We start from the raw sequence: 24,244 nt of genomic DNA, 5'->3' as shown, positions 1-24,244 counted from the left end.
CTTGTCATAAAGTCTTGGACCTCTCTACCATGTCTCTTCCGCCCCCTTCCTTCTCAAAACATGAACCTGTTACCTGGATGGTGTCTTCGCCTGCCTTTTCTCGATACTTCAACGTCACTATGGCATCACGCATGTGCTTCGTCTGCCAGAACTCATTTGCAAACGTTTCTATGGCTGTGCGGTCTCTCTTCTCCTCTACAACATTACCAAGGTCAGCGACCAGAACATCACATCGTTGTCATCATGGTTGCTGCCTTCTCCTGATCAAAAAGAAAATCTTTGTGGGTTTGGAACATGGTGTTCTCCAACTCTCCCTGGAGTTTTCCAAAAGGGAACTCTGTATAGACTATGTGTTCGGCTCACGGAACCCACACCCCGAATGTTTCCATGGCAGGTCTTCTTTTCTTCTCTTCCCATATCTCTGAGAAGTGGCAACTAAGAATTAACTCAATATGGCCAATGATTCCTACCTCTCCTTTACCAAAAGACGAGAGACTACCGCATATGGCGTTCTTTTGCCTCTCCTGGAAAGTCAAAAAGGTTACAACGAGTACTGGATGTGCTTCCAGTATCGAAATCACCATACTATATGGCCATAGCTGTCTGCTCCTTCTTCTACCAAAATGGTCAAAGAGCATGCCAAATGGCCTCGGCGTTTCGAAAAACGTCCTTGCAGACTACATGAGTGTCTGCGCACCAAAGCAACCCTGGATCGTGGACATGTCTCCTGCAAAAATGCACCCACACCCGTTAAATGAACAGAAAGGTCATCATAGCTCACGCATGTCTGAAGGCAGTAGCGGAGAAACAACAAGGGTGTTGGGTATGCTTCATGATGGCTACATGTCCTGTGGATGTACCAAAAGATGACTGCGGTATATTTATGTCGGTAAAAGCTGAACCATCACAGCACATGACTGTGCTGCTTGCTCTTCTTATCACTCATGGCTCAACTTTGGTCGCCGGAAAGAGGCTAGTCGGCGACGAGGCCGGGTATAAAGATCGCGAGATCTTGTGCTCTCTCTTCTTTTTTATCCCTCACTGCTTCTGGCAGTTTACCAAAACGTGAACCATGTCTTCGGATGGAGTGACTGAAAGGTGAGATTACTCAACGAGGACTGCGGTGTGGAGAAAAGTTCACGATAAAAGCTAGAGACATTTCCTATATGAGTCTTCCTCTTCGGCGCCTGCTCATACTCATCTTATGACGAAGCTCAAGCTTTTCGCAGTTCATACTGAATAATCTGAGTATAAAGACGACATGTCGCGGTCAAAGTTGCGCCTTCCTCCACGATTGAAACCCACCTCACCTGCTTACATAAAGCCCATACGATGAATTCCATCATCTTGCTTGGTTCACATCTTCCGCAAACCCATCTAATCCACCTTTGGAAACAAGGCATTCCCAATCGCGGCAACCGCCTCATTACACAGCACTCTAACCTCCTCCTTCACATACAATTGTCCAGCAAAATGCTCAAACCTACTCTGCCACAATAGCCACCTTCCCCATGACAGCCCCGGTTCCCGTTCACCATTCCAAAAGTCCGTCTTCACCGCGATTCCTCTCTGCAAACCTTCTCCAAAGACTGAGTTGCCCAGACGGTACATGTGAGATGCGCCTATGATGGCCCATTTAGCAGCGGCTGTGAGGTCGTAGTTTAAAAGTTCTTCTGCGTCGATTGCAGAACGCTCGAGAAAACTCGGGCGAATATGTTTCTCGAATTCCGCCTCTCTCAATTGCCTGTTCGTCTCAAGCGTTTCCCTCAGACAGAAGAAGCCAAAAATGAAGTACCCATCGTCGAAATCCGACGTAGCCAGTTTGACAGTAAAGACGTTACAATTGACCCATCTATCACCTGGCGTAGTGGTCGCTTCCTTATCTTCTGGTTTCCAGAGATACCGTAGTCCGGATATACCGTCATAATTTTCCCGGTGCATGGATTCGAGGTGGTAGTAGACTGGATTTGGGGATGGTGATATGGCGCGGATGGCGGGAAGGAGGGCGATGATGGGGGAGTGTGAAGAGGGGAATTGAGCGACTGTGTCTAGGAGTAGGTTTGTGACTTCGAAGCCGGTATCTGCGGGTTTTGATGAGGCGTTCACAGAGTGCAGGAGGGCTTCTGCGGCTGAGGCGGGTGAGGTCTCTGTGGTGCTGGAGAGAGAATCTGAGAGAATTTTGGTGCATTCTTGGTATGTGTTATCACCGGCACTCGCCTTTTGACTGAGCCATTGTTCCATACTGGATAGTTTGGGCTGTGAAAGGTGTTGGTGTGGAAGTGATGTTGCAGCCGCGGCTCCTGCTCTCCCACCTCCGGGTACGGTACCTAGCCTCTTTGATGCGCCCTTGCTTGTTCCGGCAAGGGCAGGATGACTGCGCCACACTCGCATAGCAACATATATGCGCTCTTTCGCCCTTTAACACGACACCGTTCAATGCACCCGTGTACTCACATCAAGTCGGCCTATATCCATGCACCTGGGCGCTATTCGATATCGCCAACCGCAAATCTTCATAGGCGCATGGCAACCTTCCACCCCTTCCCCCGTCTGCCCTACGAGCTGCGCATGCAGATATGGGAGATGACAGTTGAATCCCGCATAGTAGACGTCAAAGTTTATTATGACCCAATTCCGAATGACTTCGGTCTTTCAACTACCACGCTGGTACCTCCCGTTCTCCAGGCCTGCCAAGAAGCGCGAAATCATGGACTGTATAAGAGATGTTTCTCTGAGCTAGCTCTTCCTAACTACCGAGCGCAGTAAGTATTCACATATAATAAGACAAGACGATGCATGCTAAGTAGCGATGCGGCATGTAGGTACGTGTGGGCTGACCTCAATATCGACACCATTGACATCGGAGATACCTATTTCGAAAGATACGAAAAAGTCGCCAAGTCCATCCGCTACCTCAAGTTCGCACGCGAAATGCAGTCAGAGTATTTCTACCACTCTGAGACTCACGACATTTCGCATTTCGTCAACGCAAAAGAGATTTGGATCGTGCCTCTCGATGGACTCGGTTGCTGTGTCGGAGCCGGAGAGGAGCATTATTGGCCATGTGGCCCGGAAAACTTATTTTACATCGATCCTGAAAACCCTGAGCGAGTGTTCAGAGGCTGGGATGGGGAAGTCGAGATTGATGCTCTGTATGCCTGAGGCACCAAGGTAATGCCATATTTCATCGCAAACGAGTTCGCTGATGGGCCCCTGAGCAGCGTTAATCAGTGGACTGTAGATTGGGGGCGCCGCCAGAACCGGAATGAATGACCTGCGTTCGACTGCAGAGGTAGGGGTACGAAGTCAGTATATGTCTCACATGCACTTCGTACAGCCAGAACTTACCTTGTTATGCTCAGACTCGGTATTAGTCGGGCAATGGAATTGATGCTGCGAAAAGTGAGTGCAAAATGGCTTTCGTCTGGATATGCGACGCTACACAGTGGCGACCAGAGTAAGCTCACTCTGTTCCTAAACTCGTTTCAGCGCGAAGGGTGCTTTGGAAAACTTCCTAGATGCAGACAAGCGCAGTCTTTCTGACATGGCGTACGGCTAGTAGCCTCTTGTTATCGTCTTCTCCTCGATGATATGGCCCTTGGCCGCTCAGCTCGTCCTGGCATACGTATTTCTCTGGCTCTTGCAAACGCTCAGACCTCAATCTCGTACACTGCAATGCAGTCGCTAGCACACAGCCTTTTATGCTGTACATGCCAAGCGAGGATAAAGTTGCTAACTATATGCGGCGTAGTTCTCGCGCATATACAGTAAGGGAGGTATGCGCCATGTCAAAGTCTGACCGTGCCGCACCCTGACTGTTCTGGACTTTATCGACCTTCCCGTTACGTCTACCAGATGTTGGATGTCGTGAATTCAGCATTGCACTAGGCGCTAATTACTGCCGTAACCGTTGCGCCCTTGTGACAGCTAACAATTTCCTGCGCGACTTTCAATCCAAAATTTACACTACACTCGGTTTATCCCACCAGAATCTCACCATGACTCTGTTTTTTTTTCCTACCGATCGCTCTGCTAGCCCGCGGAGTCATCTCCACAGGCTCGCCTCTATTTCAATACGACCCCAACACAGCGAAAGACTACGTAGAATGGTACGACAATGGCGAAGGCGATACCGGCGAGAATGTTCGCAAGTTCTTCGGTATCACGTCAGAGGAATTCGCAGCCTGGAATCCCTCCCTGAACCTTGACTGCGAGCCCTGGCACCCATCGGTATCATATTGCATCGTTACCGAAACAAAGCTGAACGCTACGAGCCCAACGACAACATACTCAACGACGATAGCTTCTAGTACCACCAGTACTACAACTACTGCTTCATCTCCAACTGTCTGGACGCCACTCGGCTGCTGCGTGGAGGATCCTGATATGCCAATACTCGAAGAGAACATGAGCCCGGACAGCGACTCTTCCCTTACTATACCAAAGTGAGAGGACAGCTGCTGCCGAGGTGGTTTTGCCTTCGCTGGTGTACAGAATGGCGATCAATGTTGGTGCGGCAGCTATGTTGGCGGAAACTGGGCGAGTGATCAAGCGAGCTGCAATAAGTCATGTGCTGGGAATGAGGACACCATTTGTGATGGAATTGGTTTTCTCAACATTTTTAAGGCTGAGGAAAACCGAGAAGTCATTTCAGCTACCATGTCTGCCACTGCAACTGATACTGTATCTGACACTGCCTCTGCATCCGCTGCGGTGTCTAGCGTTGCTGCCAATAAACTCGGTGTGATAGTGCTCAGTGGAGGCTTTTGGGGACTACGAGATATGTTTTAGTCGATCAATATTCTACTAGTAGCTGTTGTGATAGATACACTGAACGGTATGATCTATATCCTAATCAAACGTGAGAGCGGACGACGATGTCATTGCCTTTCGACACGAGCGCGCTCAACGTCCTCGAAATGTGTAGCCGGCTGGCACTAAGGATGAGGGTATAAAGGCCTTCATTCTGTGACCTGGATGCTGTTTCCTTATCACCTAAGCGTTCACTCGTTTCTCCAAAACAAAAGGCACCACAACGCATGGTCGTGGACTCAGAAAGACACCGGTTCAGAATCCATGTGGCTCTCTTCTCCGCTCGCCCGACACAAAACCAGTAAGGTTCATCTCTGACTCCTATGTTCCTCTCCTCTACTCTACCAAAAGGACTCAAAATACAAATCATTTGCCATGCTTTCTATGTCGGCGCACCAGAAAAGACAGGACCACACCGCCATGACTTCAACATCACAATCTGAGGCTACTAAAACCAGAGGGGGTGGGTATTATGTGTGCGCTGTCCACCCTTCTTCTCACTGATATCGAAAACTACTAGGATAAGCCGGAATGACCGTTGCTTCTCGTGTGCATAAGACCCACCGCTTCCGCTTCCTCTTCCTCTTTCCCTCTCTTACCAAGATACATCGCATCGATGTTTTACCAAAATCAAAGGCGAAATTGACGATGGCTTTGTTGCCAAAAATGGCCCGCAAACCCGCAATGTCCTTTCTCTTTCTTTCCAAAATACACAATCAAAAGCACCGTAGAATCAACGGATGCCTGTCTTCTCGCTCTTTCGTCCAGAAGCAAACGTGGAATTCAAAATCTCTTACTGGATAACCATGCAATCCGGAACCGAAAAGAAACACATTAGAGAACCATGTTGTTCGACTTCGACTCAGAATCTCATGCCAGCAGTACCATGATCTGTTCTCTCGTCACTTCAAGAGTCTAAACACACAATCCTCCGTGTTCACCTTTTATAATTAGGAACCACCAAACAACACAATCAAACGCCTGATGAAGATTTTTCCGCCCAAACAGCAGTCACTCCTTTTCATGCTCTTGCTTCCTCCTCTCCCGTCGTTACAATTAATCGATTAAACACGACATCAAACGACTCCATATCAATCGAAATCCATTGCACGATGTAATATGTGTGCCTCCGAAAAGCATCATAAACCATATGATGATGTGTTCCTAAATCTTGTTCTCCCTCGTATAAAGGATACCGAGTCCAAATAACAGGATTTCCTATCGCTTCACATCCCAAAGAGTAGCAAAAGGCGTAGGAAACCCTCTCATAGCTCCGCCTCAACACACGAGCTTAGTGCGTACTACGGAAGCAGAACAAAAGCAAGGACGTTCTTGTTCCATGTTGTTGTCATGAGCAGCGTTGAAGAATACATGTGCATTCGGTCGAGCTGAAAGAACCCTACGGTGTGGTGTATAGCTGCAGAGTTTACCGAGTACAGCTAGAAAATCTCGGAAAAAAGACATGTGACAGTCTTGCCGATATGTAGTATCGTGAGGTACCAGTATCGAGTCGATGATGCTAATCATCACCATGGTCATTCCTCGTAATTACTCGTATACGTCAATGGTTGTGGTGGCAATATCTCCAGCTTGTTCATACGACACAGATGAAGGGACAGTGAACTAGAAATACATTGTGTCATTTATGTCTCTACAGCATCACAACTGAGCTCGACATACTGCATCCGTCGCAGCCCCACTAGCACTCAACAGCCATGCCCGCTCAGCAACAATCACTCTTCTTCGACCTCTTAACCGCAGCGCGATCAACCCTAGGGTCCAATCTATTCAAGAGATCGCTTTTGTAAGGATTCCTCGTCGATCTCGGCTTGCCCCTCGAAGTGCCGGGTGGATCCACTCTTGCATCTAAAGATCACATTCTATTAGCAAAAGCTGTACGTTGAGGCTGCCACATGCTCAAAGCCTTTGCGAAAGACATGTGGCGAGCCACCTCCAACAAAAAAATGTGACAGTCTGCGGAGAATGAACTTACGGCTTCGGCGGCGAGATATGCGATGAAGTTCGTCGTCTGAGTCGGGCGAGTACCTTCCTGACTCTGGTTGTGCTGAGTTATCGGAGCCGTCATCGTACTGCGGTACGGGCTCTGCAGTAGCGCGATTCGGAGGAGGATATTGTTCTGGCTCGACATCCTCATCAAGCATGTTCAAAACGCTGCTTTGATGCGTAGGCTTCAGTTGGTGGTAGCAAGGGCCAGGTTGGCTGTAGCCAGGGCCACCAGCATATACCTCGTCAGGTGCATACGGTGCCGTCTGTTCAGGTGGGTCAAGCTTCTGAGCAGCCGCAAGACTTGAAGCGCCTCTTATCGAGCCGCGGAGACGGTGGATGTTGGGGTGATTTGTATACTTCATCGATTCCTCGTCTAACCCGACGGTGAATACAGGGTCGAGCTTGTTCGCAGTCTCTAGTCCGGATGAGCCGCCGATGGAACCGCGGTGCTCGTGTGGAGGGTTTGGGTCATGCTGGGATTCGTATGGCGGGTGCCAGGCATCGTCAAAGCCTTGTGATGGCTGCCATTCAGCAAAGTCTTTTTGATCAATATAGCATCAGCGTTGTTTTGGGCAGTGTGCTGATAAAGGAAGGTCGTATAGTATAAGTGGCCGTTCGGAATAATCAATCTCACCTGTTCCTCCTTTCTGCGCTCTATGACACAATGAGTGAACATGAGCTGTGACGTCAGCGGAAACAAGTAACAGAAGATCGGTAGGTACGAGGAAAAGGGGTATATTGATGTTGAAGCGCTCAATGTATAGTCTATCTACGCGTCTCGTAGCCCGTACCGCCAACTTTGGATGTGGGATCAGCGCGGTGGTCTACGTCCGAGTCGAAGCGCGGGTCCATCTTGTTGCCAACGTTTGTGGAATGCGGTCCAGCGTTTGTAGAGTCGGTCGCGGTACCGCTGTGGTCGAGGTCAGAGTCGTACCTGGGGTCGACCTTGTTGCCAATGTTCGAGTTATGCGAGCCGTAGTTTGTGGCCGTGGTGCCGGCCGTGTTCATGCGTTCGCGGTGGGCATCAGCGTCAGCAGGAGTAACACCGGCGTCGGCAGGGTGGCCTCGGTAGCCTCGATCCCACTCGTCGACTCCCTTGTTGGCAATCTCTTTGTTCTTGATTGCGCTCGCCTTGTCGCCGCTCGCTTCGTCGACCATGGACATGGCATTGCCTCGGATGGCCTCGCCAGTTCCCTATGTATTGTTAGTATGAGTGCGATATCGAAGTAGCTCGAGGGATTGGGATAGAGCGACGATGTAAAGCTAGGCGCGTATCGCGGTGATAGGGCTGACTTACGTGAACCATGCCCACGCCCTTACGGATGGAGTCGCCGAGAGTCATGTTGAGTGTATAGGTATTTGGTGTATCGCTAATAATCGTTGAGGGGTTTGTGTGTAGGTATGGAGAGACGCGTAAAGGTTGGTGTATCAGGGTATGTGTGGCTTAAAGCAGTGAATAGGAAGCGGGGAAGGGTGTCGAGATAAGTACTCGACGCAGGCGGTAGCTGCCACACAACCTGCTTCTGCGTTTGCCATGATTTGCATCGTTTGCGCGTAGTTTGGGAAAGCGCATTGCGACATAGGTTCGACGATGTGATGTCATGCTCGGGATTTCAGGGATTCGCTACCGGTAGGGCTGGACTAGGCCGCATTGGGGTTCCCACGTGTCGAGCATGACATCCGACACGTTGCGGTAGGCTGCATGGCTACGAGGGTATGTCATAGATGAATGCATTGAAACAGATACGGAGATCTAAATCTTTGCACTCACAGTTGAATGACAACATCTAGAGGTAACATGTCGGCCTTCGATGTCATTGTCAAGTCGGGCATGCCAACCTGCCAACTACACCCATACGCGCAAGTGGTAAGACGCTTTGTATTCGAGCACTTGAGGGGCATGAAATGACAAAGAGTTTTCGTTCTTTCATGCTACAGAACTCGATGAGAGCCAGCTTGTGGTATCAGGCTCAGCAATTTAAGTAAGGACTTTGGGAGTCATACTTTAATTGCTCTCCACTCCTGGCATTGTATACTTAGCATTTCATATCAAATATCTCCAGTATGTGATTGTACTCTTGGCTAATAGAACCATGTTGAGGCTAAAATATGGAAGGGGACAAACGTTACACCGAAGGAGCCAAGTATGGGGAAACTGAAATCGTATTCTCTCGAGGAGACTTTCGTAACGTTCATCAACATCTATGCCTAGGCATGCGACTTTTCTGTCTTCAACTCCTTGATTGCAACACCCCTAGACCGCATCCATGTCGCTGCCGTCTTCTCATGCCAATCCGCCAACGCCGTTCCCCAGTGACTGGAATCATCTCCGCTTCTTCATGTTCAGAAGCCTCTTAGGCCTTGCCGGCGGTGTAGAAGTCATCGAGTGCAGTTGTCAAGCGCTTCGACATAGTGACCTCACCAGCGCGCACCTGGCGAAGTTAGTATATGTATCACATGCACTTCGTACGATCAGAACTTACCCAGACCCTTGGGTCATAAAATTTCTTATTCGGCTTGTCCTCACCGTCCGGGTTGCCGACCTGGGTCATCAAGTAGTCCTTCTTGTTCAGGACGTAGTCGCGGACACCGGAGAGGTAAGCCCATTGCATATCGGTGTCGAGGTTCACCTTGACGACACCGTATGAGATAGCCTGACGGAAGTCATCAACAGAGCTGCCACTGCCACCGTGGAAAACGAGGAAGACGGGCTTGTCGTCCTTGGCGTTGGTCTTCTCCTTGACGAACTGCTGGTGCTTCTGGAGGAGCTCAGGGCGGAGCTTGACGTTTCCGGGCTTGTAGACACCGTGTACATTTCCGAAGCCGGCAGCAATGGAGAAGTACTTGGACACTTCCGAGAGGCTACGTACGAAGTCAGTATATGTCTTACATGCACTTCGAACGGTCAAAACTTACCTCTTGAAGATGTCGTAGATGTCCTCTGGTCTAGAGAGGAGTTAGTACGGTACTAAGGTGAGATTTGTAGAGGGGCGTGGCATACTGGGTGTACAAGCTGTTGTTGTCAACGTCCTCGTTGTTGACACCGTCCTCCTCACCACCAGTGATGCCGATTTCCATCTCGAGGAATTGCTTCATGGGGGCAGCGCGCTCCAGGTACTTGCGTGTTGTGGCGATGTTCTCCTCCTTGCTCTCCTCCGAGAGATCAATCATGTGGGAGCTGAAGAGAGGGACGCCTACAGAGATACCAAGTTAGTAGTTGTCTCCATGCACTTCGTACAGCCAGAACTTACCATTGGCCTTGAAGAACTTCTCATCCTCATCGAGCATGCCGTCCAACCATGGCAGAAGCTTCTTGGCGCAGTGGTCGGTGTGGAGGACAACTGGGATGCCGTATGCTGGAGCAATAGCGCGGATGTAGTGAGCACCAGCGATAGCACCCTGGATGGAAGCGCTCTGGTCCTTGTTGTCGACGCCCTTTCCGGCGAAGTATGCGGCACCACCCTGGCTCATCTGCAGGATGATGGGGGACTTCGCGTCTCTTGCGGCCTCTAGAGAGGCGACAACGGTCGAGGAGGAGGTGACGTTGATGGCAGGGATGGCGTAGCCCTCGGACTGGGCGTGCTTGAAGAGGTTGTAGACATCTTCACCGTAGATGACACCAGTCCTAGAGGGGGAGATGTTAGCTTCAGGTCGCGATCATGCGAGCGGGGTCGATGTAACGTACTTGCCGTTAAGGACCTTGGAAGCCATGTTGATTGTTGTATCGGGTGTGTACTGGGTTTGTGTTTGTGTGTGTAATAGAGGGTACAATTCAGTATCTGAAATTGCAGAAAGGTGTGGTATGGAGAGAGAAGTTTGCGCAGTGTTGAGAGCTATCTAGTTAAAGTTCAAACATGGTAGTGGGGTTGCCGGACCACAAAAACCACCCCGCTAATGACCGCAGCAGTGACGCAGCGTGCAGCGTCGCGCCAGCTTCCCTCACCCAAACTCGACCTACCCACGCTCGAGTAAAAGCAAACCTCACCCCACAAAAGTCCCGATACGCTATATCTGATGCGATGACTTTTGAGTCGTCAAATTCTTTCTATACCATGATGGCGCTGCGCTGTATCACTGCACTCCCGACAGTGGGTGATGGCTGTGCGCAGTGACATGCGCCTGGTCTCTTACACGATGATGCTTCACGGCCGCGCTCTGAAGTCATGGCGGGGCCGCTTTCGCTCGGCAGCGCGGAAGTAAAGTGGACTGTCTTTTTCACATTAGCTCGGTGAAGCATCATCGCAGTCCACAGGTGACATGTTGCCCGAGTCTCGCCGCAAAACGCTATCTCTTTACGCCTCGAATTACCGAGCCAGCCACTTCTTCCATGTTACTCAGCTCCGTCAGGGCAGGCGCCAGGTCCCACCAATTAAGTCGCTCTGATGATGCTGAACTAGACACATGCGCGATATCGTGATCGTGATTGAGGTGTTGTCTGATTTTTCCGATATGCGGAATTCTACATGACATGGATGGCACAGGTATATGTTTACAACGAGGCGGAGGGATCCTCGGAAGGTGTAGTTCTGGGCCTTTCCAGATGTCCGAGGTTAGGGTCTAGGACTCGTAACAACCGGCTGCTGCAGCCTCATGATTCCGATGTCTTTGCTCTAACTCGGATATTCCTCACGATAGGCTCCTCTACGCCGGGTAGCCGTATCTCCAACTTGAATGTGCCCAGCTGCTTCACACGCGATGTGTCGCCCTCCTCATGCCCTGAGAGGAACTTGACGTCCGCCTCGTTCAGTATTACGCGAGCCGCCTCATCGTTGTGGGCGAGCGCGCCTCTTATAGTTGAAACCAGATCTGCAGTCGAGACGGATCCGTAGATAGCGTCTACAGATGCCTTCTTGCCCATCGCAGCTGCGGTCAGGACGTCTGCCGCACCAGAAGCACCCATGCGATCTCTTGACTGGCTCTCCTGCTCGATTCGTTGGCGGTAGAAGTCGATCGTGGGTGGTACGAAGGCGTCGAGGAGTTCCATAGATCGTTCCGGCTGCTCTTGTTAGTATGCGTAGGAATGACGGTCGTATATGAACATACGCTGAGCACGTTGATCTCAATCGGCCGCACGTAGTGTTTCGGCTGCTTCGCGAAGTCGTCCTCCTCTTCCTCCACCTCCTCCAGATTCAGTCTGACGCCATACGAGAAGTCACGGGCAAGGTCCACGTCCTGCGCCTTGAGCTGCTTCATCTGGGTAGCGGGTACATAGTCGGCGACGCGTGCGGGAAACCATCGGTTGCGCATGAGAGACGGGTTGAGGGGAACATATGAGCCTTGATCGTATTAGCCATACTGACTGGTGATGTCTGTGGTCAGTTTGACAGCTTCAGTGGCTTGCCAGAGTGCACATGTCAAACTCGTGCAGTAGCTGCATCGTACCTGCGCGACCAAATCTTGGCACATCCTTCAGCAGCTTCACGATGATGTTGCGCTCTGCCTCCTTCGCCTTCTTTGAGATGCTGCGAGTCTGCTGGGACCCCCAAACGTCCAAATTTTGCCGCGTCACCCTCCGTATGCATGACGTGCACTGCGGGAGCAGCGTGGACGTCCTCAGCGAAGCCATTGCGCGTGTCGTGGTGAGATTGGATTAATCTCAAGAAAAATGCACGATGTTCATCAGATGTGGAGATCCTTGCGACGGAGGGCGGAAGGTGCGAGTGGCCGGTGCTACTTGCCGTAGGCTCGGCATACTTTGCGCCCGCCTCACAAGCAAACGACAGATGACGGCCAGCGCAATATCCCAAGCTGGCCAGCAGTCAGACCATGGCTTCTGCAGCAGCCAGACACACCCTACGCCTTGCCCATAGCATCTTCGCCGTACAACCTTAGCACGACCGAGCACAGCGTTCGCGACACCCTACACGACCCCAGTTTCTCCATCCAATCCCGCGGTAGCGGAAGTGACAAGCGCCGCAAGATGCCTGAGAAGCCCCTCACAATTGCAACCTACGCCGCAGGAGCCTCCCTCGCCGCCATTACCCTCGTCTATGTCTTTGGCCCGACGTATTTCCTCGACGACGACGCAAATGCAGCCAGCGGCAAGAAGAAGGGCGTAGTCGGCCTCAGCAATGCCGCCAACGACTGCTTCATCAATTCGGTGCTGCAGGCGCTCGCGGGCTTGCCAGACTTGCGCATATATCTCATAAGAGAGACGCATAGGCGCATGCTCGACGGACCCGAAGTTTATGATGTGGACCCCGACAGACTCAACGCCGAGACAGGGACCGCAAGGCCTGCAAAGCTAGAGGGTCTGCAGCGAGGCATCCTCACCCATGGACTCAAGGAGATTCTCGACCGGCTGAACGAGCGACCCATATACAAGAAGACGATATCTCCCCAGCCCTTCATCCGATCGCTCGAGCACGCATTTGGCACCCGCATCAGCCGGCAACAGCAGGATGCGCAAGAATTTCTCCAGATCGTCACCGAGCGCCTATGCGACGAGTACCACGCCGGCGGAAAGGCCAGGCGACAGGCTACACGGGCAGGCGCTACGATCACAACCGAAGACGGCGCATCAGAAAGGAGGGACATTGAACGTCAGTTCGGCGCGGCACCCCCTGAGGGTTCTGGTAGCAATGGTGCAGAGGAAGAGCCGGAGGACGATGAAGCACCCGCGGATGAGGAGGGCTTCCCGTTTGAAGGCAAGATCGAATCGCAGATTGAGTGCCAGACATGCCACTTCAAGCCGAAGCCTTCCGTATCGACCTTTGTCACCCTGACACTCAACGTACCGCAAGCCTCCTCCACCTCCCTCAACGCCTGTCTCGACGGAATGCTCAAGGTCGAATACATAGACGACTTCAAGTGCGAGCGCTGTCGGCTGGAGCATGCGCTGAGGAGCAAAGATCACCAGCTCTCGCGGGCCACCGACTCGGATGCACAAGCGCTCTTACAATCAGACATCGCGAAGATCCGACAAGCATTAGAGGACGACCCTGAGAACCCGCCTGAGGGCGTTGAACTTCCAGACTCAAGCCAGGCACCCAAGCGTCGCATAGCGCGCCACATGTACATTTCGCAATTCCCCAAGGTTCTTGCGATACATCTGTCGCGATCGACGTTCGCCATCGGTGCTGCCTCCACAAAGAATCTCGCCAAGGTCGCCTTCCCCGAAGCTCTACCATTGGGCGGAATACTACACCGGAAGAACTATCGTCTTCTTGGGATGGTCACACACAAGGGCAGCCATAACAGTGGTCACTACGAATCCTTCCGTCGTCAAGTCCAGCCTCTTCCGTTCTCCACGAATGCGACACTTGGTACTGAAGGCGCATACAGCCGACAAGCCAGCCCATACCCGTCAGCAGCACCCTCTGTAGCGCCCTCAGCTGTGCAAAGCCCTCGCATATCAGCACTAAATCTTCCCAACACCATCGACCGCGGATCGCCAGTCCCATCCACACCCACGTTGAATTCGCCTTCAACACGGTCGCTTTCCTCACAAGATACCGTACCTGCCTCGTCGAGAGGGCCAGCACCAACTTCTGCGCCGCGTATGTCCGAGTCTGATCCACTACAAATGGCATCTTCTTCCACTGAAACAGGAACCGGAAGCGATTCCTTGTCACGTACGAGAAGTGTGCGATCGCTTAAAGAGCGGGCTTCGGAGAAAGCTTCATCAATAAAAGAGTCAAATCCTCTCCGGCGAAAGTCAAAGAAGACGAGCAATAGGTGGTGGCGTATAAGTGATGACAAGATCAAGGAGAGTAAGACATCCGAGGTCTTGAACATGCAGAAGGATGTATATTTGCTATTTTATGAGTTGAACAAAGTCTGAGCTACTTCTGAGTGGCTATTGTATAAAGGAAGGACGGGCATGTGGCACTGCATCTTTGAGTGATGCCGGTGGTGACGATGTAGCAGGAAGGCTTGGATTAGATATCACTCGCTATGAAAGCGAAACACGAATGAAGACCGTGTGACATAATGCAATCGAAGCAAGCTATGACAATGTCCAGGTTTTCCCCACGTCGAAAGCTATGTGCACTTCCCCAAACCACTCATGCTGGCCATGAATGGTGGATGCTACCTCTATCTCGTGGCTTTATCAGCGATGATATCATTGGTTCAGACCCCACGTGGCGCTCCGTCCCCAACAGCAACATCCAGTAGTGAGAGTGCCTAGCCTGCAATGCAACCACGTCGATACTACACTCGTAGTTCAACCTCACATTTCCCCTCATCTGTGTTGACCAGTCACCTGAAAAGGCGATCACAGTGCGCATCTGCCAATTGGTCTGCCCTTCAAGTCGCCTAAACCCGCATTCATTACGACGAGTAGAAGGAAATAAACAAACACATAAGACACAAGCCTGATTGTTCTGCTTCTGATACCAGACTGTCGCTCATCAGGCTCACACAGACTGCGTCAAAGTTTTGAGCAACGACAGCCTTAGCAGTCCAAGTCTGCACTCCATTAGTCTCTAGTCTTACTCCGAACCGTTCCTTCCTCATCCCAATCCAATCTTCGATACTATCTCAAAAATATGCCAAGCCTCGAAGAAGACGAGAGCGCCTTCCTCCAAGCTGTGGGGAAAGAGACCTTCACCAATCCACCCCGCGTCCTCATCATCGGCGCAGGAAGTCGTGGCACAGCCTACGCTGAAGCGGCACTATCTTCAACCAACTCCATCATCGCAGCGGTATGCGAGCCTAACGATTACAAGCGCGCCGATTTAGGTCGCAAGTTCATCTGGGGCGACGGGAAAGAACCTAAAGATTGCCAAGTATTCCGCGGTTGGAAGGAATGGAAAGGGTACGAGACGAAGAGAAGAGAGCAAGAAAGTGCTGGTCATGACGTGGAGAAGGGCATCAATGCAGTGTTTGTATGCGTGCTTGATGAGATGCATGAGGAAGTCGTCTGTGGTATCGCAGATATGGGCGTGCACATCTCGTGCGAGAAACCGATGAGTACGAGATTGGATAGCTGCATGAGAATGTACAGGGCACTCAAAGCACCGGTCGGTAGAGGTGAGGCCAAAGAAACGATTTTCGGTATTTGCCACGTGTTACGGTACTCGCCTCATAACATGTTACTGAGACATTTGGTACTGGAGAAGGATGTCATTGGAGATGTTTTGAGTATTGAGCATGTTGAACCTGTGGGTTGGTGGCATTTCAGTCATTCCTACGTGAGGTACGGTGTCCATTTTCACTCCCATTTACCCTATCGCTAACGAGAGCAGAGGTAACTGGAGGAAAGAGTCCAAGACTGCGCCATCGCTGCTTACAAAGTCTTGCCACGACATCGATTTTCTAATGTGGATGCTCTGCTCGCCTGGACCGAACACTGAGAATGCGACACCTCATCTTCCATCACACATCACATCTACCGGTTCTCGTAAATTCTTCCGTAAAGATCGCAAGCCGAAAGCGGCTGGCTCAGCTACAAACTGCCTATCCTGCGCATACGAGCCGGAATGTGACTATAGTGCGAAGAAGATCTACCTCGAACGACACCTTAACAACGGCAATGCGGATTGGCCAGTGAAGATCGTAAACCCAGAGATTGAAGACATCTATAAGACCTCTGGCAAGGAAGCAGCCGGAAAGCAGCTTCTCAAAGACTTGGCCGAGGACTATAGCAATGAGAAACCGATTGGTAAAGTTGAACAGCGCCCATGGTTTGGCCGATGCGTCTGGGAGTCGGACAACGACGTTTGCGATGACCAGATGGTCACTATCACCTGGGATGATGATCCTATTGCAGAAGATGATGACGGTCTACCTATACTGCACGGTCGGGGCGCAAAGACTGCGCAATTCCACATGATCGCTTTTACAGAGAAGCAATGCGAACGACGGGGCCGCATCTACGGCACGAAGGGTGAGATTGAGTACGACAGCAAGAACATCAAAGTACACAACTTCTCAACCGGGCAGACCAAAACCCACAGCCCCCATCTCGCAGGCGGTGGTCACGGGGGCGGAGACGAGGGGCTTGCGCGACAATTCCTGGTGGCGGTTAACGCTGTCGACTCTGGCGCCATGCCCGCGTCAGACGCTCAGCGGAAGTATCTCGGATGCGACCTTGAGGAAGCGTTCCGGAGCCATGCCATGGTCTTCGCGGCCGAAGACGCTCGAACGAAGCGCCAGGTGGTCGACTGGAAGAAGTGGTGGACCGAGTCGGTGGAGTCGCAATTACACGAGCGGTAACTACCTGGCATGATGACAATTCAGGCGAGCAAGGAGAATACGAAAGCAGTTTCTTTTCGGTCGCCGAAGATGACGGCAAATGTACGTAGGCGCCTAGATCAAGGCATGACCATCATGACATCGGATGAGGCTCTTGCGAAGCTCATGAAACCGAAATGAGGGCTGCCAAACCTCGCGCCAATCCGCTGTCAGCGTTCGATGAAGCAATACTAGCCCCAGGCACGTTTGATAGTTAAGCTCCGCTTTCAGGCAATTAACGGCCATTTCTCAGCCGGTTTCGGCTCGTCTGGGCTATATTTGGTGATCATGCTAAAGGCTAATACTTCCGCTTAGGGGTGGACATGGGCGCTTAATAGACCATGAGGCTCAAGGAAGACTATGGGTAGGGCTGGAAATTTTCTCCACGAGAGCGTTTCCGGGTGCAACGTTTGATAGTACAGGCGCTTGGATTGGCAGATGGGTTGGGGCCAGTCAGATTGCCTGGTTCGTAGTACATTGGACGAGAACGACACTCGCGCTATCTTCGGGAGCGTCCGAACGTCAGTTTGCGCTGCTTCGTAGGTCATGCTCAAGACGCCGCTGGGGGCTGTGCATAGAGTCGAAGTCGCATGGCATGGTGGATGCCAGCGCAGCAGGTGGGCGAGGCCCGAGACCCGGAAGAAACTTGCTTGACAACAACGCGGTGAACGCGTCGACGTGTGGGCGGTCTAGGAAGCGTGTTATAGTCGTGAATACACTCTCTCCGCCCATTGTGAGTCACTCGTTCGTGCATGGCGGGCATGCGGGAAGACGCATATCGCTCCGCAGAAACGAAACGCTGGAGCGTCGTGGTCCAATCAAGCCACTCTCGTCCATCGATGACTCTTAACGGGCTGCAGCTGCCCCACGCAGCGCGGGACCCAGCACGGACGACACGGCAGGCGCTAAGCGGACAACACCACGACCGTCGATTCGTCCCTTCGCGCTGCCAACGTCAAACTGCCGCCCCAGCGCCCATCGAGAAAAGTCCCTCAGTGTACTACGACACTAGAAGTCTGCTATGCGGCGCCGAGGCTGCCGGTTTCAGGTTATCCAACCGCCCCATGTGCAGGCGCGTCGCTGGCCCGCTTACCGCTTCGGTATACCACTTCATCGCTGCAGCCATTGACAGCGCAGCATTCCATGCCGCCATACTACATCGAGTATGCAACACTGCAAGAATAGCAGACCCAGAGTCGTTCGCTAGCCACGTACTCGCCCAAGCCAAGCAGCAGCCACGCTATGTTTCAGGCGCCTCGTGAGGCTCGAATGCTGTAGAAGGATGCTCTGATACTGCCGCCAGACCGCCAGAACGTAGTCTACCGGTCCAAGTCCCCGGGTGCTGGCCCTTCGATGGATCGTGTTTCAGATGTTTTAGCGCGAAGTGGGCGTTGGTTCTCGTGTCTCTACGCGGGGAACAGTAAGGATAAGAAGTCTGTCTGCGCCGCAATCAGCCAGTCCATCAGCTTCTTCAAGCACTTCATTTAGAGCACTGCCCGACGAGTCGATCGTGTCTCATTTCCTTTTCTTTCTCCATCTTTTGCGCTTTTGTCTTAGACACCTAGAGCTGGCCTCTTCTATTAATCGCTATTCGATAATCTCTTCCTGTTACTATTCTCAGTCTCCACAGCGTAAGTCCTTGTTTCTACTCTCGGATTGATTCATTGGTGCTAATTAGAAGCAGTCCGGTAGCTTCACATCATTCATCATGTACAGCCGTCAAACAACACCCCCGACTGCTCCCTTCAACTACATCCCGGGCAGCGTCGGCTCGGACGTCACATACTACTCTCAGGCCTCATCACCAGAACCTCACATCTCTGGTCCTACTCCTCCACGGTCACCAGTTCGCCAATATGGACCTATCCTCCTCCCCAAGGTCCGTATGCAAGATCAGGTTGCCGAGCCCACCAGTGGCCCCATCAGACATCGCAGGACGACGTCTACTTCTTCCAGCATTGGCTATGCCTACAGCCCATACTCACGGCCGGCCTCGATGGTCCGCCGTGGATCCAGTCCTTTCAACCACAACATGCACAATGCTCACAGCCAGTTGACTTCTCCCGTGTCAACTGCTTCCTCATACGACTTCAACCTCTCCACTCTCAACTCTCCCATCACATTCGCACAGCAGCCCGAGCTTCCTCGCCGATCCTCGTATGTTGGATCGCAGTCTCGCTCCACTTCAGCTAGCCGAGCCCGCCATGATCGCTCCGGCTCTGCTGGAAGTATCGATGAGCAGGTCATCAGCCGGTATGGCTTCCCCACCTACCGCAACATGCCCAGCTATGTCACCGCTTCAAGTGCTCCCCAGTCCAACTTGAGCCTTGTCACCTCCCTTCCTTCTACATACTCCTCTGTCCAGGACATGCCCAGCTTCACCTCCACTTGCTCGCAAGACTTCACTATCCCTGAGTTTGAGGCTGCGCCAGCTGTTCAGTACCCCTCCTTCACCGATGTCAGCTTCGACAGCTTCCAGCAAGTCCCTGCTACATCTTCTCTGGTTGAGTATCTCTCCTCCACCAACCCCTCCCCATCTCTCGTTCGCCGCGTCACTAGCGCACCACGCGGCATCAACAACCATTTCTGGTGGGACATCCGCAACCTCCGCAGCTGGGAAGACTTCAACATCACCACCATCAAGTCGATTCCATCGGTGCTTCCTCTTCTGGAGGTTCCTGTCCCAGCGAACTACCTTCCCCAGCCTTGCCGCCAAAACCTGCAGCCAGAGAACGAGTCTGCGCTCCAAGACATCTGCACCAACTACTACGCCAACAAGGTCAACGCCGCTCTCAAGGTCGCTCAGGGTAACTCTCACATGGTCATGCGCGCCATCAAGCCCGTCGCCGGCCAACGCACACAACCCGAGTTCGTCTCCAACTACCCCTCCGACTACGAGAAGACTCTCTTCGGTGACAGCCGAGGCCGCGTGGTCGGTCTCGTCAAGTGCTACGATCAATGGAACACCGGCATGCGCAGCGAATCACCACCCAAGCAAGTTCTCTATCTCCAAGGTCTCGCTCACCTCCACCGTGTGATGCGCGAGCACGGCTGCCGCTATGGCTTCATCATGACCGAGATCGAGCTCCTCTGCGTCCGCTGCGGCGGCCCATCCTCATTCTCCACTCCCGACCCCACAACCGTCAATGCCCAAGCCGGTGTCCCCATCTACGGTTACCTAGAAACCTCTGCCCCCATCCGCCTCTCCACATCTGGGTCTCACCCTGAGACCGGCGACATCCAACTCACCGCCGCCCTTGCTCTTTGGTACCTCCACATGCTCGCCAAGGAGAACCCTTTCGAGGGCATGGGAACCTGGCGCATGGACGTTGGTGGCCCCGCGGCGTTGACGAGGCAGAACTACCTTGAGAAGGATACCTGGATTCCTAAGCCACAGCTTGGTGAGAAGAGGGAGGCGAAGAGGGTGAGGGGGTGGGTTTTCCCCGATGAGCCGCTCAGTAAGAGGGAGTGTGGCAAGGGCAAGAGGGGGAAGAGCATTGGTTAAGAGTTGTGTTTGGTAATTGCTTATGGGTTACGAGGTATGGCTATGAGGTATGATGGAATGACGGATGGGACATGAAAACACAGCTGCTGGTCAGCATAAGCTCTGCTTCTTTCTTGCATCGAGCGGCGTTTCTTTCTTGAGTTTAGCAGCATTGCACGGCGTTCTTCCATTGGGTAGCATTTACATGGCGCGCATTATTCTACAGATCAGATAGTATCTATTCTAGTTCAGAAGCAATGGTATTTCTCACCATCAATATCTTGGTTCTCATACTTGGTGTGACTGGTGTGACTGGTGCTTCCGAGTTGGCGCTCCTGAACGGTACCTTGGGCCCGCGGTACATCACGTGTGCTGGGGTTTGGGATGAGTCTTTGGGGTATGAATACTGCGCGGGATTCTGATACTTTGACTTCTTCATCATACTTCACATCCTGATTCACCAAAACTTCAAGTGGTGGCAACCATGAGAGTTTGGCTCCTTTCTCCAAAAGAAGCTCATGCAAGACATGTGACTGTCTTTCCGTCTTCCAAAAAGAACAGCAAGATACGCCAATGGCTACAAGTCTGCCAAACACGGCCTCCTATTACCAAAACTTCCACAAGGTCCTGCGGATGGACACGGAGAATCTGAGCGACCCCGGAAAACCAAAAATGCAGAGGATACACCAATGGCCTTCCGCCCTGCCTTGTCGCTTCCAAAAACCTACACAAACTTACGATATGTTTGGCGAACTCTCGAAAAAGTAGATCTTCGACTTGATATGACTGTGCTCTCTCCGTTGAGCTTATAAAATATCTCTCGATTACTCTGGGGTTTTCGCTTCTTCATTACACCTTCTTCTCAAAATACCGAAAACATTCTACGGTGACTCCTTGAAAATTTCCGCTGTTCAAACAACAATACAATACGAAAATATTGTCTTCTCTCCTCCTCTTCTCCACTGCGATTCTTCACCAAAAATCTGAAGGTCTTCTGGGAAGGAGAGCTCTGCGGCTCAGAATACAGCAGCGCTAACAACATGTTGTTCTTCTCGTCTCCTCCGGGCAAGAAAGATGTTCACCTTTTCCTTCGGCAAAACCCAGAAATAGGAAGCTTGAAGGACATGGAGAGATTCAGCGGTCCAAAATATAACATCGACAAATTCCATGTTGTGCTTCTCTCGTCTTCGGCCGGTAGATCAAGCGGTCAACCTTCATTGCCGCGAAACCCGAAACTTAGCACACCACATGTTATGGAGAGGTTCGTCGGTCCAAACAACAATAATGCCAACAGCATGTTGTCTTTCTTTCTTTTTTTCGCCCGGAAAGAAAGCTGATCAATTTCACTTTTGAAATTCAAAATGACAAGGCTATCTTCGTATGAGAAGCTCCTGCGACCCAAATACCAGAGACGACAATATCATGTTGTCCTCCTCTTTTTTCTCCCGGAAAGGAACTTGACAAGCATTATGTCTATGATCTGCCTGGTGCGACCAGAACCAAGATAGAGGCGTTTACATGTCTGTTGGAGAACCGACATGAAGAAAATAGTAGATCAGATCCCGACATGAAGTTGGCGTTTGGCTGATCTTGGACCAAAAATGGTTATAAGAAGCTGTGATGTCGGCGCTGCTTGTCCTGTCTGCCCTATATCTGGTCTCTTGAAACTACGCGTAAGGCTTCACATGTCTGCTAGCGCCTAGTCGACGGCCACATAACCTCCTCGCTTCTCTCGGTTTCTGGCTTTCGACATCACTTCCGCCTTTATCGTTTCCAAAATAAATCCAAAGAAAAAATGGTTCATGTGGCTGTCGGCCGTTTCAGATTCTTTCGAGAACGAACCTATGGAGTGTCGTGCGCGGTCCGAATTTCCAAAGGCATGAGAAAAGACTGGGTTGACCGAAAATCTGGAGTCGACGGATCCATGTGGGTGTGACGGAATATGCGCGTACTTTCTTAATACTACAAATCTAGCCTCCTATGATGCTGGAGTGTGCTGTCTGTCTTTCGACACAACGGAATATGCTTCAACGGAAAACAAGAATGAAGAAGTTCGTGTTGAAGCAGGAGACGTTGCGTCTCTCCACAGTCCGACTAGAGAAGCCACCGTACGCTTGTTAGCTATATAAACACCCTTACGGATCACTTCTTCTTTTCTTCGTCCCACCATCTTGAATCGAGTCCTCCAAAAAGCGCTCGAGAAAGGCCACATGTTCTCTCCTTCCTCTTCGCCTCCTTCAAAAACAAAAGATCCAAACAGCACCGTGATGGTGCTGGTCGGACTGATTTTCTGTCACTACATCAATGCGTCTGCTATGTTACTGAAAGTCTTCTGCGAGGCCGTGATGTCTTTGGCGTCTCGGCGCCTCTTTGAAATTGCGAGACAACATCCATATGGCGTCGATCGGGCGCTTCTTTCTCTCAAAAAACAACATCAGCGGCACATGGCTACTCGAAAAGCGTACTTGCGATATACGCCTGGCTTCTCCGTCCTCCGCTCAACGACCAAATGTATATCGAAACATGCCGTGATCCCCCCGGCGCATCCGATGTGGCGCTAGTATCCGTCTATCGGGTTGCGCATAAATACCACGTCTGCCAGCTCTTTTTCTCTTCATCATCTACATCCTCGATGAGATTACTAAAACTACTTTATTCAACTCCGATGACTGCGTCTGTTGCCTTTCTCCAAAATGCCCCATAGAACCATATGATGGCGCTGTCTTCCAACTTCTCTAAAACAAACATTGAGAGAATGTTGCCATGCGCGAGTCGGTCGGCAGCCCAAAAATTTCGTCAAACCACTGGACGGAACCGTATGCATGCATTAACATATTATGTTGGGTGCTGCTGTCAAGAACGACGAAGATGAAAAAGTCTGCTTCTCTGCTGCAGTTCTTACTGTACTACCTACATTCCATCGTGTTCCAAAAATGGGTTATCAGGGAAACTATGGAGAAGTTCCCTCGTCTGACCTGAAAAGGAAAATTGGTGAAGTTCATGTTCTCGCTGCCTCGTTGGGCGTTCAAAATGAAAGCATTACTGTCTGCTTTCATGTCGTTGTGCAGCTTTTGACATGCTATCATGCAGATGCTGCCGAATTTATTCAAAGTGTATGCTTCAAGAAAATGTCATCGTCTACTGGATGACTGACCGTTGCGATCTCTCAGTACGTAGATGTCCTCTTGACTCCACCTTTGCAACCTTCACACACTACATCCGTGGTTGGGATTGACAAAACAAAAAGGTACAGACCAAGGTCATGTGGCTCGTGTGAGAATCCTTCTAAAAGCATTCGAGCGTCGCTATGATGCATGTTGTGCGAATGCTAGTCACAGGTTCGCTGAACGTCTCCAATGTGTACTTGGACATTTCATGGGCAATAGCCGAGTGGCTCGATCGTGATGCCAATCAACATAACTTGAGCGTCGTGTCCATGGGGTTCATATTTTCTCGTTTCGCGGTTTCCTTGCAAAGAAGTAGCAGTCATGGATTTTGTTGACCGCGTTTTCGGACGTGACGTGCTGACATGTCGCTGGTACCTTAGCTGTGGCGCTGCGCACCCAGCGAGCATGCTTGCTGCATGTGCGAGCGCAAGCCTCGGGTGATTGTGGCAAAGATATAAGGTTGTGATGCGGATGCACTTGATCCGGCAGTGATATTATTTGCCGATAGGTTCTAGGCGCAGGCATGAAGGTCTAGATCCTGTACGAGGACGAACACGACGAATGGGTAGGAGTGTGGTTTGAGATGGGTGCTGCT

General features: G+C 51.4%; 8 protein-coding genes across 8 annotated transcripts; 4 read left to right on the top strand and 4 right to left on the bottom strand.

The window, feature by feature from the left end:
• Nucleotides 1–1,080: 1,080 nt before the first annotated feature.
• BKA58DRAFT_393650 (uncharacterized protein) lies at nt 1,081–2,272 on the bottom strand. The gene has a single exon (XM_046171109.1). The coding sequence runs from the start codon at nt 2,239–2,241 to the stop codon at nt 1,378–1,380; it is 864 nt and encodes a 287-aa protein (XP_046020991.1). The 5' UTR covers nt 2,242–2,272; the 3' UTR covers nt 1,081–1,377.
• A 251-nt stretch (nt 2,273–2,523) lies between these two features.
• On the top strand, nt 2,524–3,162 carry BKA58DRAFT_444296 (uncharacterized protein; the record flags this gene model as incomplete). The annotated part of the gene is made up of 2 exons (XM_046174055.1): nt 2,524–2,762; nt 2,823–3,162. The coding sequence occupies 2 exons, from the start codon at nt 2,524–2,526 to the stop codon at nt 3,160–3,162; spliced, it is 579 nt and encodes a 192-aa protein (XP_046020990.1).
• A 3,533-nt stretch (nt 3,163–6,695) lies between these two features.
• On the bottom strand, nt 6,696–8,161 carry BKA58DRAFT_324601 (uncharacterized protein; the record flags this gene model as incomplete). The annotated part of the gene is made up of 3 exons (XM_046167968.1): nt 6,696–7,330; nt 7,611–8,013; nt 8,117–8,161. 3 exons carry the CDS (start codon nt 8,159–8,161, stop codon nt 6,696–6,698), a joined length of 1,083 nt encoding a protein of 360 aa, XP_046020989.1.
• Nucleotides 8,162–8,738: 577 nt separating this feature from the next.
• On the bottom strand, nt 8,739–10,620 carry BKA58DRAFT_347257 (uncharacterized protein). Its single transcript, XM_046168450.1, has 6 exons — nt 10,505–10,620; nt 10,071–10,444; nt 9,821–10,013; nt 9,736–9,765; nt 9,303–9,681; nt 8,739–9,251 (listed from the first exon to the last, which is right to left on the bottom strand). Exons 1-6 carry the CDS (start codon nt 10,528–10,530, stop codon nt 9,174–9,176), a joined length of 1,080 nt encoding a protein of 359 aa, XP_046020988.1. The 5' UTR covers nt 10,531–10,620; the 3' UTR covers nt 8,739–9,173.
• Nucleotides 10,621–11,169: 549 nt separating this feature from the next.
• BKA58DRAFT_54248 (uncharacterized protein) lies at nt 11,170–12,492 on the bottom strand. Its single transcript, XM_046175493.1, has 3 exons — nt 12,202–12,492; nt 11,863–12,095; nt 11,170–11,815 (listed from the first exon to the last, which is right to left on the bottom strand). The coding sequence occupies exons 1-3, from the start codon at nt 12,383–12,385 to the stop codon at nt 11,408–11,410; spliced, it is 825 nt and encodes a 274-aa protein (XP_046020987.1). The 5' UTR covers nt 12,386–12,492; the 3' UTR covers nt 11,170–11,407.
• On the top strand, nt 12,448–14,827 carry BKA58DRAFT_393639 (uncharacterized protein). The gene has a single exon (XM_046171108.1). It carries the CDS (start codon nt 12,740–12,742, stop codon nt 14,600–14,602), a length of 1,863 nt encoding a protein of 620 aa, XP_046020986.1. The 5' UTR covers nt 12,448–12,739; the 3' UTR covers nt 14,603–14,827.
• Nucleotides 14,828–15,181: 354 nt separating this feature from the next.
• On the top strand, nt 15,182–17,145 carry BKA58DRAFT_54203 (streptomycin biosynthesis protein StrI). The gene is made up of 2 exons (XM_046175492.1): nt 15,182–15,961; nt 16,011–17,145. Exons 1-2 carry the CDS (start codon nt 15,312–15,314, stop codon nt 16,978–16,980), a joined length of 1,620 nt encoding a protein of 539 aa, XP_046020985.1. The 5' UTR covers nt 15,182–15,311; the 3' UTR covers nt 16,981–17,145.
• A 1,312-nt stretch (nt 17,146–18,457) lies between these two features.
• BKA58DRAFT_54190 (uncharacterized protein) lies at nt 18,458–20,755 on the top strand. Its single transcript, XM_046175491.1, has 2 exons — nt 18,458–18,629; nt 18,683–20,755. The coding sequence occupies exon 2, from the start codon at nt 18,707–18,709 to the stop codon at nt 20,501–20,503; it is 1,797 nt and encodes a 598-aa protein (XP_046020984.1). The 5' UTR covers nt 18,458–18,629; nt 18,683–18,706; the 3' UTR covers nt 20,504–20,755.
• Nucleotides 20,756–24,244: the final 3,489 nt, after the last annotated feature.

The sequence above is a fragment of the Alternaria rosae genome, assembly GCF_020736505.1.
Source record: "Alternaria rosae strain MPI-PUGE-AT-0040 chromosome Unknown BKA58scaffold_11, whole genome shotgun sequence".
In the NCBI taxonomy this organism is placed as follows: domain Eukaryota; kingdom Fungi; phylum Ascomycota; class Dothideomycetes; order Pleosporales; family Pleosporaceae; genus Alternaria; species Alternaria rosae.
The sequence above is the reverse complement of the archived record's forward strand: the minus strand, read 5'-3'. Positions and strand labels throughout refer to the sequence as shown.

Coding starts and splice junctions, on each gene's coding strand:
- BKA58DRAFT_393639 (XM_046171108.1), top strand. CDS start 12,740: ATGCCTGAGAAGCCCCTCACAATTGCAACCTACGCCGCAGGAGCCTCC.
- BKA58DRAFT_54248 (XM_046175493.1), bottom strand. CDS start 12,385: ATGGCTTCGCTGAGGACGTCCACGCTGCTCCCGCAGTGCACGTCATGC. Junction 12,096..12,201: donor GCCAAGATTTGGTCGCGCAG/GTACGATGCAGC, acceptor AATACGATCAAG/GCTCATATGTTCCCCTCAAC. Junction 11,816..11,862: donor TTGAGATCAACGTGCTCAGC/GTATGTTCATAT, acceptor TAACAAGAGCAG/CCGGAACGATCTATGGAACT.
- BKA58DRAFT_393650 (XM_046171109.1), bottom strand. CDS start 2,241: ATGGAACAATGGCTCAGTCAAAAGGCGAGTGCCGGTGATAACACATAC.
- BKA58DRAFT_347257 (XM_046168450.1), bottom strand. CDS start 10,530: ATGGCTTCCAAGGTCCTTAACGGCAA. Junction 10,014..10,070: donor GAAGTTCTTCAAGGCCAATG/GTAAGTTCTGGC, acceptor GTATCTCTGTAG/GCGTCCCTCTCTTCAGCTCC. Junction 9,766..9,820: donor AACAACAGCTTGTACACCCA/GTATGCCACGCC, acceptor ACTCCTCTCTAG/ACCAGAGGACATCTACGACA.
- BKA58DRAFT_54203 (XM_046175492.1), top strand. CDS start 15,312: ATGCCAAGCCTCGAAGAAGACGAGAGCGCCTTCCTCCAAGCTGTGGGG. Junction 15,962..16,010: donor TTCAGTCATTCCTACGTGAG/GTACGGTGTCCA, acceptor TAACGAGAGCAG/AGGTAACTGGAGGAAAGAGT.
- BKA58DRAFT_54190 (XM_046175491.1), top strand. CDS start 18,707: ATGTACAGCCGTCAAACAACACCCCCGACTGCTCCCTTCAACTACATC.